The sequence below is a fragment of the Rhinolophus sinicus genome, linkage group LG03 (genome assembly GCF_036562045.2).
Source record: "Rhinolophus sinicus isolate RSC01 linkage group LG03, ASM3656204v1, whole genome shotgun sequence".
NCBI lineage: Eukaryota > Metazoa > Chordata > Mammalia > Chiroptera > Rhinolophidae > Rhinolophus > Rhinolophus sinicus.
Genome location: NC_133753.1, coordinates 52,098,879 through 52,112,232, shown reverse-complemented (window position 1 = coordinate 52,112,232; position 13,354 = coordinate 52,098,879). Strand labels below are relative to the sequence as shown.

The 13,354-nt window shown below is 34.3% G+C and overlaps 1 protein-coding gene across 11 annotated transcripts in view; it reads left to right on the top strand.

Annotated features, from left to right (window-relative positions):
* TCF12 (transcription factor 12) overlaps positions 1 to 13,354 on the top strand; it is a 106,512-nt gene that overhangs the window by 83,048 nt on the left and 10,110 nt on the right. For 7 of the 11 annotated variants that reach the window (XM_074327695.1, XM_074327694.1, XM_074327692.1 and 4 more), the window contains 3 exons: positions 524 to 730; positions 8,874 to 8,988; positions 9,902 to 10,064. In XM_074327695.1, the coding sequence (XP_074183796.1) occupies positions 524 to 730; positions 8,874 to 8,988; positions 9,902 to 10,064 (485 nt within the window). Of the gene's footprint in view, positions 1 to 523; positions 731 to 8,873; positions 8,989 to 9,901; positions 10,083 to 13,354 lie in introns of all 11 variants that reach the window. The other 4 variants (XM_074327693.1, XM_074327691.1, XM_019732253.2 and 1 more) reach the window with 1 other exon arrangement.

Sequence of the window (13,354 nt, the reverse complement as noted above, 5' to 3'; positions counted from 1 at the left end):
TTTTGATTTTAAAAATGCTAATATGTTTGTGTATGGGGCATGTATGTATCCACAGACAGACAATATCATTTCCTCAGTTTTGTGAAAGAGCATATTTGGATATGTCCACTATTTTAGATAGATATGCATTATTCACTTAAAATTGCCACTTAAACTTGATGGATTTGAGAATGTGTCCCTAAATTGCCCTCATTTCAAAGATCAGTATTAAACTACAGGTTATCTTCTTTTATCATCTATAGCTGAGTATCAGACACAGTACAGTAGCCTTCATCTTTTTTAGAAGCTAAAAGAAAGAACCTCATGGTAGATGGGTAAATTTGTTTCTGAAGCTTTGTTAATTTAGCACAGTCTACTTTCTTTGATTGTTGATTTGTAGTATAGGTAGTTGCTTTTGAAGCTACTTGTTACTACATTTCACTTGCTGTCTTCCATATATCCCAAAGTAGGCAACATAGCAGTTTAATGAATTTAACAGATACCAGCAATAACCTCCATGTTTCTTTTTTTTTAATCCCTCCAGCAATCTCGAATGGAAGATCGTTTAGACAGACTGGATGATGCTATCCATGTGCTGCGGAATCATGCCGTGGGACCTTCCACCAGTTTGCCTGCTGGTCACAGTGATATACACAGTTTATTGGGACCATCCCACAATGCACCAATTGGAAGCCTCAATTCAAACTATGGTGGATCAAGCCTTGTTCCAAGCAGTCGATCTGCTTCAATGGTAAAATAGTGCTCATCTTTTTGTAATAATCCCTAAAGCCTATTGTCCTAAATGTTTTTCATGAAATCTTTGGGGGAGAGTGTCCTTCTTTTTGAAGGGAAGGTAGAGTGGCTTTTAAGAATTTCCTTTACTGTGTTGGGCAGGGTCATTGGCTGAGCATTGGCCCTTAAAATCCTGCTATGATCATGTGCAAAAAGCAGAAACTTTCTATAGAGATCATTTAAGCTTAAACTTGGATTTTTTTTTTTTTCCAGATGCATAGTAATGGGCAGAAAAGTTTTTGCCTTGAAATGGTGTATAGGAAGTCTGAATAGCAAAAGCAGCAAAGCAAGACTGGATTTCAAGGGTTCTGGTCTAGCAAAGCTGTTTATTATAGTTTGGAACAAGCCTTCAATAGCAGAAGGAATGTGGAATTATTTGTACAGTCCAAATTCAAGCTTTACTCCCAAATGAAGAAAAAATGTTGGGGTAGTTTTAAGAATGGCTATAATTTAAGTGACAATGAAAGGAAATAATTTTAGATTAATCCCCAAAGAGAATAAAATAATTCAGTCCATCTTTTTAAAGACATGGTAATTCTTTAGAGGGGAAAAAGTGAAATTCTGTAGCTACGCATCAAAAATTCTATGTTGAATGTCTTACATTATTTTTTTATCCAAATTGTCTTTTAAAGGAATGAAGCTCCTTTTGAACTTGCTATTTAACTGATACCATGTGTTTGCATGTTTATAGCATGGTTTTTAAGATTCATTGCATGTTGTGAAATATTCTCCTAAGAAACAGATTTCTAGCTGTAAGCCATGTGATCAAGGCTAAAACTCACCTATCATCAAAATAATTAGGTGCCCCAAATGCTGACAGCTTGTGTTCTGTAAAATAGGATTGTTTCCAGATTTTCACATTCACATGTCAGATAGCCATTTATACTCATTTTGGAGCCGCTGAAGTAAACCCGGTTTCCTGAGAACAGCGTTGTCAGCAATGTGGGTGACACTAGATGCCTACATATCTTAACCACCAGTTTTTGGTTTTGGTTTTGGTTTTTTAATGTCAATAAATCTTGAAATTCAGTATTCTTTAAAATTAATTTTCGTTGCTATTGATAAGCTAATAAATGTGTGAACATTTGTAGATTGTTAAACTCATAGAAATAGGGAGTTTTGTTATCACTGTTAGTAGTAGTAATAAAATAATTTTAATAGAATAATACTACAGCGTTTGTTACAAATTCAAATGTAGAATATAAGACTATCATTTTATTGAAATACTATTTACCCTTTAGAAGAATGACTTGAAAATCAGTATATTTGAATCCCAAGTTTCTCTTACTACAACATTTGCAGTTCTTATTCCTCAACTCTTACTCATTTTTAATTCTTCCCTGTATATGGTTTACTGTTCTTTTTTATCTACTACAATATTTGATATATCTCTGGTTCCTCCCAAGAGGCTGTGTTCCAATAAAACTTTATTTACAAAAAAAAGATTCCTTTATTTGTATAAAATGGAACTTACTTATATCTTTGGGAGGTTGTTTTTACCAACTCTGGATATCGGTTGGGAAAGAAATTTTTCAAAATCCAATCCTCCAAAGCCATGTAGAAACCTAGCACATTTTTTAAAGAGAGGGAAAAAATGTTTCATTAGATAACTGCCCTGAAGCTTTTAATTAAGAAAGTAGCTCACATTATATCCTCTAGGAATATAATTCCTACTTCAGAGCATTTACGAAAGGGCCGCCACAGATATTCTTTAAAAGGGAAAAAAATTCAAAGTAGTCTAGAAAAAAAAGTCTTAAAATAAGGTAAGCCTGGCTTCATCTGAGCAGCAGCATCAATGCCACAGCATCAAGCCAAGCTATTACTTGGTATACCTGTCTCTCATGGTCTTCTCTTCAGTTCTTACTAGTTTCTTAGAGGACACAGAGCCAATGAAAATCTGCTAGACATCCTCTGCCGTGTTCACTCCACTCAGACACAGCATTAGTGAGGGGGAAGATTTAGATGTTTCAGCCAGGCTTACCCTCAAAATATAAAATTATTAACTGACAAATTCTGGCACTGTCAGGTGAAGCAATATTCATCTCCTAGCCTTCTGAAATAAACTCTGTAGCTGTGAGTCCTCAGTTCTTGTCAGCAAAAACACGGAAGGATGGAATAAAATAAAGATCAGAGTCAGCCGGTGACTCTCCCAGCTAAGTCTTAGACATGCTGTCAAGGAAGACACATCCCGGTGTCTCTATCCGTGTGTGAGGACTTCCATCAGTACTGCCAGGAGCCTTGCCTACATGCCCAGTACCCACCTGTATAGAATCAACTCTTTGCATGTTCTTGGAGGGTGTGTGATTTGGGGGAACGTATTGTTGTAACTATTGCCAGTCATCGTCGAGAGTTCATCTCCTGCTTTTATTATCCCTTCTTGCCCCCATAGATTGTAACTGATCATAACTAAGAAATAATACAATTTTACATTCTGGAATCACTTCTTTTTTGTCATTTAACTTTTTCGTAGTTTATATACTTTTCCTCAGCATTAACATAAATTACTATTTGTTTTAGACTCTTAAAAAGGGAAGTTACTTGGCCAAAATTACAAAATAACCATAGAAGTATGAGTTTATCATCAATTCTGTATCACCACATAGAATTTTTGAAGTCTGATTCTCAAAATATTTATTTTTTATTCTGTTTTCTGCAGAGTAGAATTATTCTAATAAGCATGAATACCATTTTAGTAACTCCACAGAACATTCAGATATTTTTGTTCTATTGGATTTTTGTCCTAATGAGCATTTACTATAAATCACCATCCTAATTGCAGGTTTTAAATATGATATGCTTTTTCTCCTGGAATTTAATAGGGTCAGCATACTTTTTCTGTAAAAGGCCAAATAATAATTATTTTCAGCTTTATAAACTACATAGTCTGAGTCATAGCTTTTTAACTCTGACATTGTAACATGAAAGCAGCCATAGATACTACAAATGGGTGTGGCTGTGTTACAATAAAACTTTATTACAAAAAAGGGTTCCTTTATTTGTAAAAAAACAAAAACAGACCAAACTTCACCCACAGACCATACTTTCCCAGTCCCTGATTTAAACATAAATTAAATTCACAATGCAGGAAACCAGGGTTAGCAAGTTTTCTTTTGTGTTTTTTGTTTTCTGTGTGTTTTTTTTTTTGAGTCTATAACTTTTTGCTTATTTTTTTTTTGATGAGTAGTTTGGGAGTTTTGTTAGTTAGATTATTTTAGGTGAGCCAGAATGCTCCAGGAGTGGAAGAATAAGAGTTGATGGCAAGATAAAAGTGGTACAGAGAGCTCAACTCCCAGCCTGCAGTGATGTCAAGATTACTTGTGGTGTAAAAACTACATGGACAAGTTAACCAAAGTAGTGTCCTTGGTCAAGGAAATAGCTTTGTTGCTGAGAACCTTTGTTTATATTGTCTTTAATTTTAACAAGAGTATGCCAGCAGGTCATCCACAGCTGAGATAGTATTTATCTGTAGGGCATCAGTCTCATTGTCTTATAGATGAAATAATTGTCTAGTTTAACTGAACAGATTTGATATGTCAAAGTTTAGAATTAAATGAGGTTTCAGCCACGAAATGCTTTTAACATTTAACTACCTAATATACACAAAAATTAAATTTCCTAAAAGATTATTATATTGGGAAAAGAAACTAAGAAATGGGTAGTTCCTACTTCTTTTTGTGTAATTAGTGTAACTAGACTTGCATAATTTTAATATTTGCTCATATTTTTTAACAGGGTTAACATTTTCATTTACTTAATTTCCTATTCCTTTTCAGTACTTTTGATGATTTCTCCATACTTGCTTAATGCAAATATAAAACTTAAGACTTTTCGTCAGATGCTTTTATTGGGATGTGATTTATCGTTGACATTTTAAGGCACAAAATCAGAGTTTTTAGAACTATTAAAATGTCAGCATTGGACTTTAGTTTTGCTCCCATTTATATAGTATAAGAATAAACTCTTGGAATAAACTGCTGACAAGAAAAAATACTGGTATTAAGCAGAAAACTGAAAAGGAGTAGAATCGTTATTTTCATTTGAGTATTACAAAGAGATCTCAGCAATGTAAAATTATTGTATGTCACATCTGGTTATGGCTGTCATATCTAAAATACTGAGGCCTATTGAGATAAATCCATGATAGCACTTTTATCTTTAATAACAAAGTACTCAGTTATTCCTCAGTGATTTCAACTTCAAACAAAACTAAGTTAGATTAGGAGCTTTTTGTATTAATAGAAGAGAAGCTTTGTGCAAATCTTTAAAAGTTCTTATTTATGATACAGGATGAAATTCCATCCATGAGGTCTTTTGATTTTTTTGTTGTTGTTATAAGTCCTGAGGGAATTTAATGCAGGCATATCTCTCTCTCTGTTTTTTCTTTTCTTTTTTTTTTTTTTTTTTTTTTTTTTGGTATTGCTTGGGTTTATTGTTGTTTAAGCTGTGGTTGGAGATGAGTGGTATTCTTGTATGAGAGCAGAGAAAATAATGTTAAATCATGGAATTTAAAACTACCTTATATGATTTAAAAATGTAAATCATGTCTATTTTCCAAATCCTAAAGCAGTTAGAGAAATTATTTTTTCTAAATTCTAAGAGACTTTAAGATTATTAAAAACTAACAGGCAAATAGGGTAATATTTCGTTTAAAATTAGTACTTTTGTTACTTACCAAAATAAATTTGGAATCATTTTAATCTTATGTTTAAATAGTATTTAATTTTATTAGTATAGGTTTGTATAGTGTAAAAACTGTGTCTAGGTGTCAGCTGAATTGAGGAGTTTATTTTTAACTGTATTTTACTTCTAACCTATTTTTTCTTAAATGGGCAATTTAGAATTTTTTTTTTCATGAAGACCACATTATAGTGCTTTTAAGGATTTTGATAACCAGTTTTTTTAATTCAAAATTGTTCAAAATGGCAACATTTTTTTAAGTTGGAAGACCATACAGTTTATAAATTATGGAAATATCATTAAAAAGGAAACATAACAGATGGAATTCTGCCAAGTTCCTAGCATAAAACCTCTCTTCAGGTAAAACAAAATATATATAGTACATAAAGATCCTTTAATCAACTTTTAGATTAGTGCTGATTAATTTAAATCATTAGTATTCAGTAAATAGTACAAATAGAATAAATTATTAGAATAGAATTCAGAATCAGAAGAATTCATACTGAGTACTTTTCAGTTTGTTCCTTAATTCGTAAGACCCCTTATTCATCAACTAATTAGATTTAACATTTTTCCCTTGTGGGTCTAAAGCCATTGGCCAAATTAAATGAAAACAGGTCCCCTTGTAGGGTACTACCACAAAAGTAAGGCCATACACAGATTGTGAAGATTTAGAATTCAGGATGATGTCATTTAATGGGATGGTCCTTTTATTCTGAAATGGAGCTCTTCAAAATCATTGAAAGTTTGAGCATAGCAGGCCAAAGGGTTTGCCTTCCTCTGTTTCTCCCTTGTAGAAGCAGCCTGTCAGCTGTATGCTAACGAGATGAACAATTAAACAGCGTCCTTCCTATCTGACTGGCCTCACGGGCTCTGAGCTCAGACAAAGAACTGTTTATACACCTGGTGTGTGTGTGTGTGTGTGTGTGTGTGTGTGTGTGTGTGTGTGTGTGCGCACACAGAGCCATTTGAATGGGTAGCTGCAGATTAAAGGAAGGACGTGGGAGCCAGGGTAAGCAAGGGTTAAAGAGAACTGTAAGAACTGTGAAAGTCAAATTCTCCAGAAAATATATGAGGGCCATTTGCAAGGGGAATCAAGTTACAAAGAAAAAGTTCCTGCTAACTTCATTAACATGAAAAACTCCAGACTTCAATCATTTTGCTAGTCTAAGGCCAATTTTTAAAGGTTTAATTTTTTTTCCTTTGGAAGCCAGTGATGTAGGTTGGTGTGAGAAAATACTTAGTTTGTAGAAGTCCATAGAGACAAAAGTATTTGCTGGCATTCATATCCCAAAACAAATTGAGTAACATTTCTGATTTTCCTTCAGGGCAAGTCAAAATCCCTAAGGTTTATTGTTTAGATAATGATCCTTTGTCTGCCAAGCCTTTCATCAGAAAGGAGGTGCTAGAACATTTTTATTAGTTGAGATTTAGAAAAATCAAAGAATTATTTATATTAATGAAGTAAAAAGAAATAAGAATTCAGCAGATGCATCATCATTCAAATGAGTGAAAATTCAGTTTGTTACTGTTCAATGATGACTGTCTTACAGAGCTGTAAAATGAGTTTCACGCATAGAATATATAGTAAATATACATGTTTAAATTGTTTAATTTTAAAAGATTATTTCCTTTTAAATTACTTGGTATGATAACTCAAAATACTAGGTAAGAGCAGAACTAGCACATATTACCAAAATCATAGGAAGTTTTAAGATTATGACAAACACAGAAATCTTAGCTTTTACTTTATCCTGCAGTGATTTCTTTAGCCAGTCACAATTGTTCTAGTAATAGTTTATCTTTAGAATAGGCCTCGGATCTTAAGCTCCCAAAGAATTTGCAACTATATATTATACATTTATACCATACCTGTTTTTATAAAATGGGGTTTTTGAACTGACCTTCCCCTTGGATTACTGAGTTGGTTCATAGCTAGCAAGACAGCACCTTGTGTGTCAAGAATAAACATGACCAGGGTGCCCTGGAGACAGGATAGCATGAAACATTTTCAAAATAATATTCTCTTTCGAGTACAATTTTCACAATCCACTTTTTCACTGGTTGTTAGGTTTAGTTCTTCAGATTTTTCTCAAGTGTTTTTGGCGGAGAAATCTAAAGGCTTAGGGAAGATTTCAAGTGGGAAGGAGATAAATCTGTCATAGTTTCTGTGGCCCCTTCTCAGCTTTAAGATTTAATGATTCTAATGCGTGATGAAGTTGCCTGGTTTAGAAAAAAGGATATAGTCATGCTTGATCATCTAACTGGGTAGTGATACAACTACTCCTCAGCAATGACTCATCTTCAAATAATTTTAAAAGTAGTTATGGGATACATTAAATGGGTTCTTAAAAATTACATTAAAGATAAGAATAAGGATAGAGGACAGACAGTTCTTTAAAGAAGTGGTAGAAGACCTGATATATTCTCATTTGGTCCACTAAATGGCCTGCATTGCCTAAAACTTGGGTTTCTTTTGTATAGCTCATAAGAAACCAAAGGATAAACTTGTATAGAGGTATTTAGGGTACCGCTTAGGGTATAATCCATACAAAGTCATGAAAGATAAAAAGGTATATTAATTACTCAAGAGGAATTCAAAACTGGGCAATTTACCGAGATTGAAGGATTTATTGAAAAATAGTGGTTCTCATGTATAACTCCAGGCAATAAACCTCATTAATTAAAAGCTTAATCTTCTAGGTGACATGTCTGCTACTGTTGTAATAAAAAGCTTCATTTGTAACTAAAAATAATGCGACAGCCAAACACTTGGTGGTGGTTGCATGCCTTACCTTCCCATTTCAGGTTAATTGGGACTTCCGTAAATTTGATTAAAACTGAGAATAAAAATACATGGTATTTTTGTTGCCTGGCAATGTAAACTTTTGTTTTCAGTTATTTTTAACTTTGTGTTCCCTTATGTTGCTCTTTAAAATTTTTGAGGGAAGGCACTTAGAGGAAGAAAAACAAGATACTATGTGTGTGTGAGGAAAGGAAATGCCAAAGTATAGATAAATATTATTAGTTGGAATCTAGCAATGTTTTCTTAAATGCAAATTCATGCATACTTTAATATATTTCAGTAGTATGTGGAATAGATTTTCGCATTGGCTGACAGAGGATTATTAATAGATCCTATAATGTATAGTGCTTTACGGCTTCTGGAGTGCCTCGTCTCTATTAGCTCATTTGCTGCAACTTTCTGTGGGATATCAAATTTGGAAGTTGGAATTTAATTTTTTTAAAAAATAAATTTGTAGCTACTATCAAGTCTTTTGAAATCCAAAATCCAGGAAAGTGGCATGCGAGAAAAGTGGCTAAATTCAGATGAGTACTATTGTTTTCTCTATTAAACCCCGTAAGAGAATTTAAACAATATTGCCCCTGAACTGTCTTGCCTTTTTTTTTTTTTTTAACTTCAGGTTGGAACTCATCGAGAAGATTCTGTCAGTCTCAATGGCAATCATTCAGTCCTGTCTAGTGCAGTCACTGCTTCAAGCACAGACTTGAACCATAAGACACAAGAAAATTATAGAGGTAACTGTATTGTTGGTTCTCAGCAGTAATGCAGACAGATGTCATTTGGAACACTGTCACCTTTCTCACACACATATTGACATCTGTGAATCAAGAGTCATCTTAGGTGGGAGAATTCCAAACAGTAGTGTTACTGCCTGAATGTGAAGGGTAGGTATTTAGGGTTCCAGTTGGCCCTTTGGGCTGGGCAAATTGTAGGTACTTACTAATGGATGGAACCACTTGCAAACTGTTCTTCAGTTGTTACTGGTCTTTTTCTTACCTGTTCCTGCTTCTGTCACGTATGTCTTCCTTAATCACGCCCCCTCATGACTGAGTCTCCCTGGTCCCTAGAGACAGTGGGAAAGATATGTCTCGAGTATGTTGAGAGCTTTGAGCGATAGTAGCTGTTGTTTAGAAACAGTTCAGTTGTAGAAACAGTTCTGTTAAAAAGCAAACCGTTCAATGTTATAATAGAGGTTATAAATAAATACAAATAAGCTAATGTTAAGAATACCAAAGTAAAGTTCTCCCAGTTATATTTAACCATGGTGCCTATTTTATTGTGTTTATCCAGGAAAATTTTAAAGCTTATTGCCTTTACCTGGGCAGAATCTTACAAGTCAGTTTCTAAAAATCCATCAAGTTTCTTATACCTTGTTCGGTTGTTAAATAGTGCCTGAAAGTTAGCATTCGACTGATCGTCAAGGCCGGGCTTGTTCTTTTAAATACAGATGCTTTAAAAAATTATTTTCTCTAAGGTTTGTGGGCATGTTTTTTCTAAGTCTAAATAGTATACTTTCCTACATCTTCAGATTTCTCTCATAGCCCTGTAACAACTAGTATTTATCATCTAGAAAGCTTTTAACTATCTTAGTTCTAATTCATAAATGACTCTAGACATTTATTTTATATTTCTTTGCCTCTTTGTTAGGTGGCTTGCAAAGTCAGTCTGGAACTGTGGTTCCAACAGAAATCAAGACTGAAAACAAAGAGAAAGATGAAAACCTTCATGAACCTCCTTCATCGGATGACATGAAATCAGATGATGAATCCTCCCAAAAAGATATCAAGGTTTCATCTAGAGGCAGAACAAGGTATTTGTTAGCATCCAGGTATTAAATTTTACTCATTTGCCATGGGTGAAAATACTTGGAAAATTGAAGGGTGTCATGCATTTATTAAGTGTCAGCTGTGTTCGAAACACTGTGTTGGGACTTTGTTGTTATTTCATCCTCAGCAGCATCCCTAACGGAATCATGAAGCTGACTGCAAAATTATGTTTTCTATTATACCACACTATTTTAGGGGCTACATATAAAAAAGAATTAGATCTCTCTGCTCAGTGCTTTTGTCTATAAAACAGGACAAAATAGCTAAGACAAATTGTGCAGTATAGACACTTCATCAATAAATATTGGAACATATTGTTTCAAGGCAAAGTATATGGTAAGATTATCGTATGATTTAAACCAGGGGTTGGCAAACTATAGCCGATGGGCCAAATCCAGCCCACTGCCTGTTTTTATAAATAAGTTTAATTGAAACACCTCCACATCCCATTTATTTGCATATTGTCTATGGCTGCTTTTGCAGTGCAATATTAGTAGCAGTTTTGAGTAGTTGCTGCAGAAACCATATGGCCCACAAAGCTAAAAATACTTACTATCTGGCCCTTTATAGAAAAAATCTGCCAACTCCTGGTTTAAACCATGATTTGGGAAGAGTGTGGAAAAGGAAGTACTCCACGTGGACTGACGTGTTTGGGGAAGGTTTTCTAGAAATTGGACTTGACCCTGCTTTGAAGTATGGCTATTGCCACACTATTAGTTTCAAATGATTTCCATATTCTTTCCTCAGATTTTTCTTCTAGTTCTACATTAAAACTAGATGATTTGGTATATTTATGGTCCATCCTGTTTCTTGGTATATATATTCATTTATCAATAATATGTCTATGTTACATACATTTATACTATAAACATTGTTCTTTGTATTAAATTATGGTGCAAAGAAGATTACAGTAAGTATGGTAGAAATAACTAAAAGAACGAGCTTGGTCCTTCCTGTATTCACATACTTAAAAGGTGTCTTTTTGCCTTTGACATTCTCACTATTTTCAACTCTTAAACATTTCTCTTGGGAAAAATTGAATCTTAAGATTCTAATACTATCATTTTAATATGCATTGTACTCAGTTGTACAGAGGCATGAAGAAGTGAAAACTAGGTCATGGAATCTAGAGACCACTCCTTTGAGGCATCTTAATTCTTTCATAGTTTTATTATTCAAATAAAATTTTAAGGGAAGTAATGTGCAAGATTTCTCCTCATTCAGTCTCATCTTGTAGGTCGGAGGTTGGTAAAATTTCTGTGTAAAGGACCAGATAAGTACATATTTTTGCTTTTGTGGACCATATGGTCTCTGTCCACAGCTACTTACCTCTGCCCTTGTAGCAGAAAAGCAGCCATAGACGGTACGTAAATGAATAGGCTGCCTCTTCCAATGAGCTTTTAGTCACGAAAACAGGTAGCCAGCTTACCAGCCATAATTTATTGAGCCCTGTTATAGGTCATCAGAAATTGAGAAGGCAGTATAATAGGTTACTAATTAATATGTCCTTTGGACAAAGTGAGACTAACTTGGGTTTTACACATGGAAGATGGCAGAGTGGGTAAACGCTGTGCTTGGCACCTAATGACCACATTAAAATTACAACTAAATTACAGAACAGTCAACCTGGAGAACCAGCTGAAGACTAGCTGAACAGAACTCCTGTAACTAAGGATACAAGGAAGAGGCCAGGTCAAGACTGAAAAAAATATTTAAAAATTACAGGGAGGCCATAGTATTTAGCAATTCATTAAACTCACACTAAACCTCGAAATAAAATAAAAGCTCTCTGAGCTTTTGGTTCCTTCTTCTCTAAAAGGGAATTTTTGTTGTGGGATTCTTGTGGGAATAAACTGAAAACCATGCATATAAAGCCCTCTTCACACTGTGTCATACTCAGTAAATACACTATAGTTGTTATGATGATGGTAATTTTAGGGGTGTGGTGTAGGTTTCCTTCTGTGGGACACCATCCTGGATCCTTGTCATTCCACTGTCACTAGTTGACTATGGAATCCTGGGGAGGTCACTAATTTCTCAGGATCTTGCAGTGGTTTTCAATGCTGCTACAAAGACTCCCGAAACATTTTTGAAGTACAAGTGACTGGTCCCCCAGCCCAAGCTCACTAAATCAGTATCTCTGATAGTGGGACCTTTGGAAGCTATATTTTTGCTCAGTGCTCCTGAAGATTCTGATAAATGGCCACATTTGGAAATCTTTGGGCTCGATGATTTGTAAAAGTCCAATTGAAGTCCAACAGCTAGTGATTCTTTGTTACTAAATACTCTTATGTAATTCTTGACAATTAGCTAGTAAGAATCTATTTTGTTCTTACTCTTTATTCCAAGGAGTTAGAGGTATTAGAAAAGAGGTGGAAACATCTGTTCTCTGTGCACATCATTTTAAGGTTCTGCTCAGTAATTTATTTCTGAAATGTATATAGAATTTTCTACAATTTATTCCAAAGCATTTCCCTCAAATGTTTTTTTCTGATATCTTAGTGCATTTTCACTACAGAAATTTGGAAAATACATAAAAGTATACACAAAACTCACAAGAAACTCCACTACCCAGAATTAACCACTGTTTACTTTTCAATGAATATCTCATTTTCCATAAATAATAGTTTAAATTGGAATTAAACTGGACATAATTTTTATAATTTCAACTTTTTTCATTTAACAGTGTAATTTTAACATTTTCATCTATGCCTGACTGTTTTCTGCAAAGCGGAAGAATACTTCTGCCAAAACATTTTCTGATGCCTCTTGGTAATCAGTATCTTTTCCCATCCCCTGGCAGCCATTGGTCTGCTTTCCATCACCATAGTTTTGTCTTTTCTAGAAGTCATGTAAATGGAATCATACAGTATATAGTCTTTTGTGTCTGGCGTCTTTTACTTGGCATAATCTGCAGCTTAATTTTTTTTAGAGGCTACATAGTAGACCATTGTCTAGATATACTGTATTTATCTAACCCACCTCCTATTATTGGACTCCGGTGTGTTCCTAATATAATATTTCTGTGATCAACTTCCGTTACATGAATTTCTATGTACATCTCTAATTATATCCTTAGGATGAATTTCTTAAGTTGGAATTGCTGAGTAAGAGGTAATGAAGATTTTAAGGCTTTGGATTTATTTTGCCAGTTTGTCCTTCAGAAAAATTGTTCTGATTCACCTGTGTTTTAAATCATCACCACTGATGATGATACTTCTCTCGGGAACAAAACGTAGTCATTTTCTGAGATACTTCTCTCACTCTATGTTTT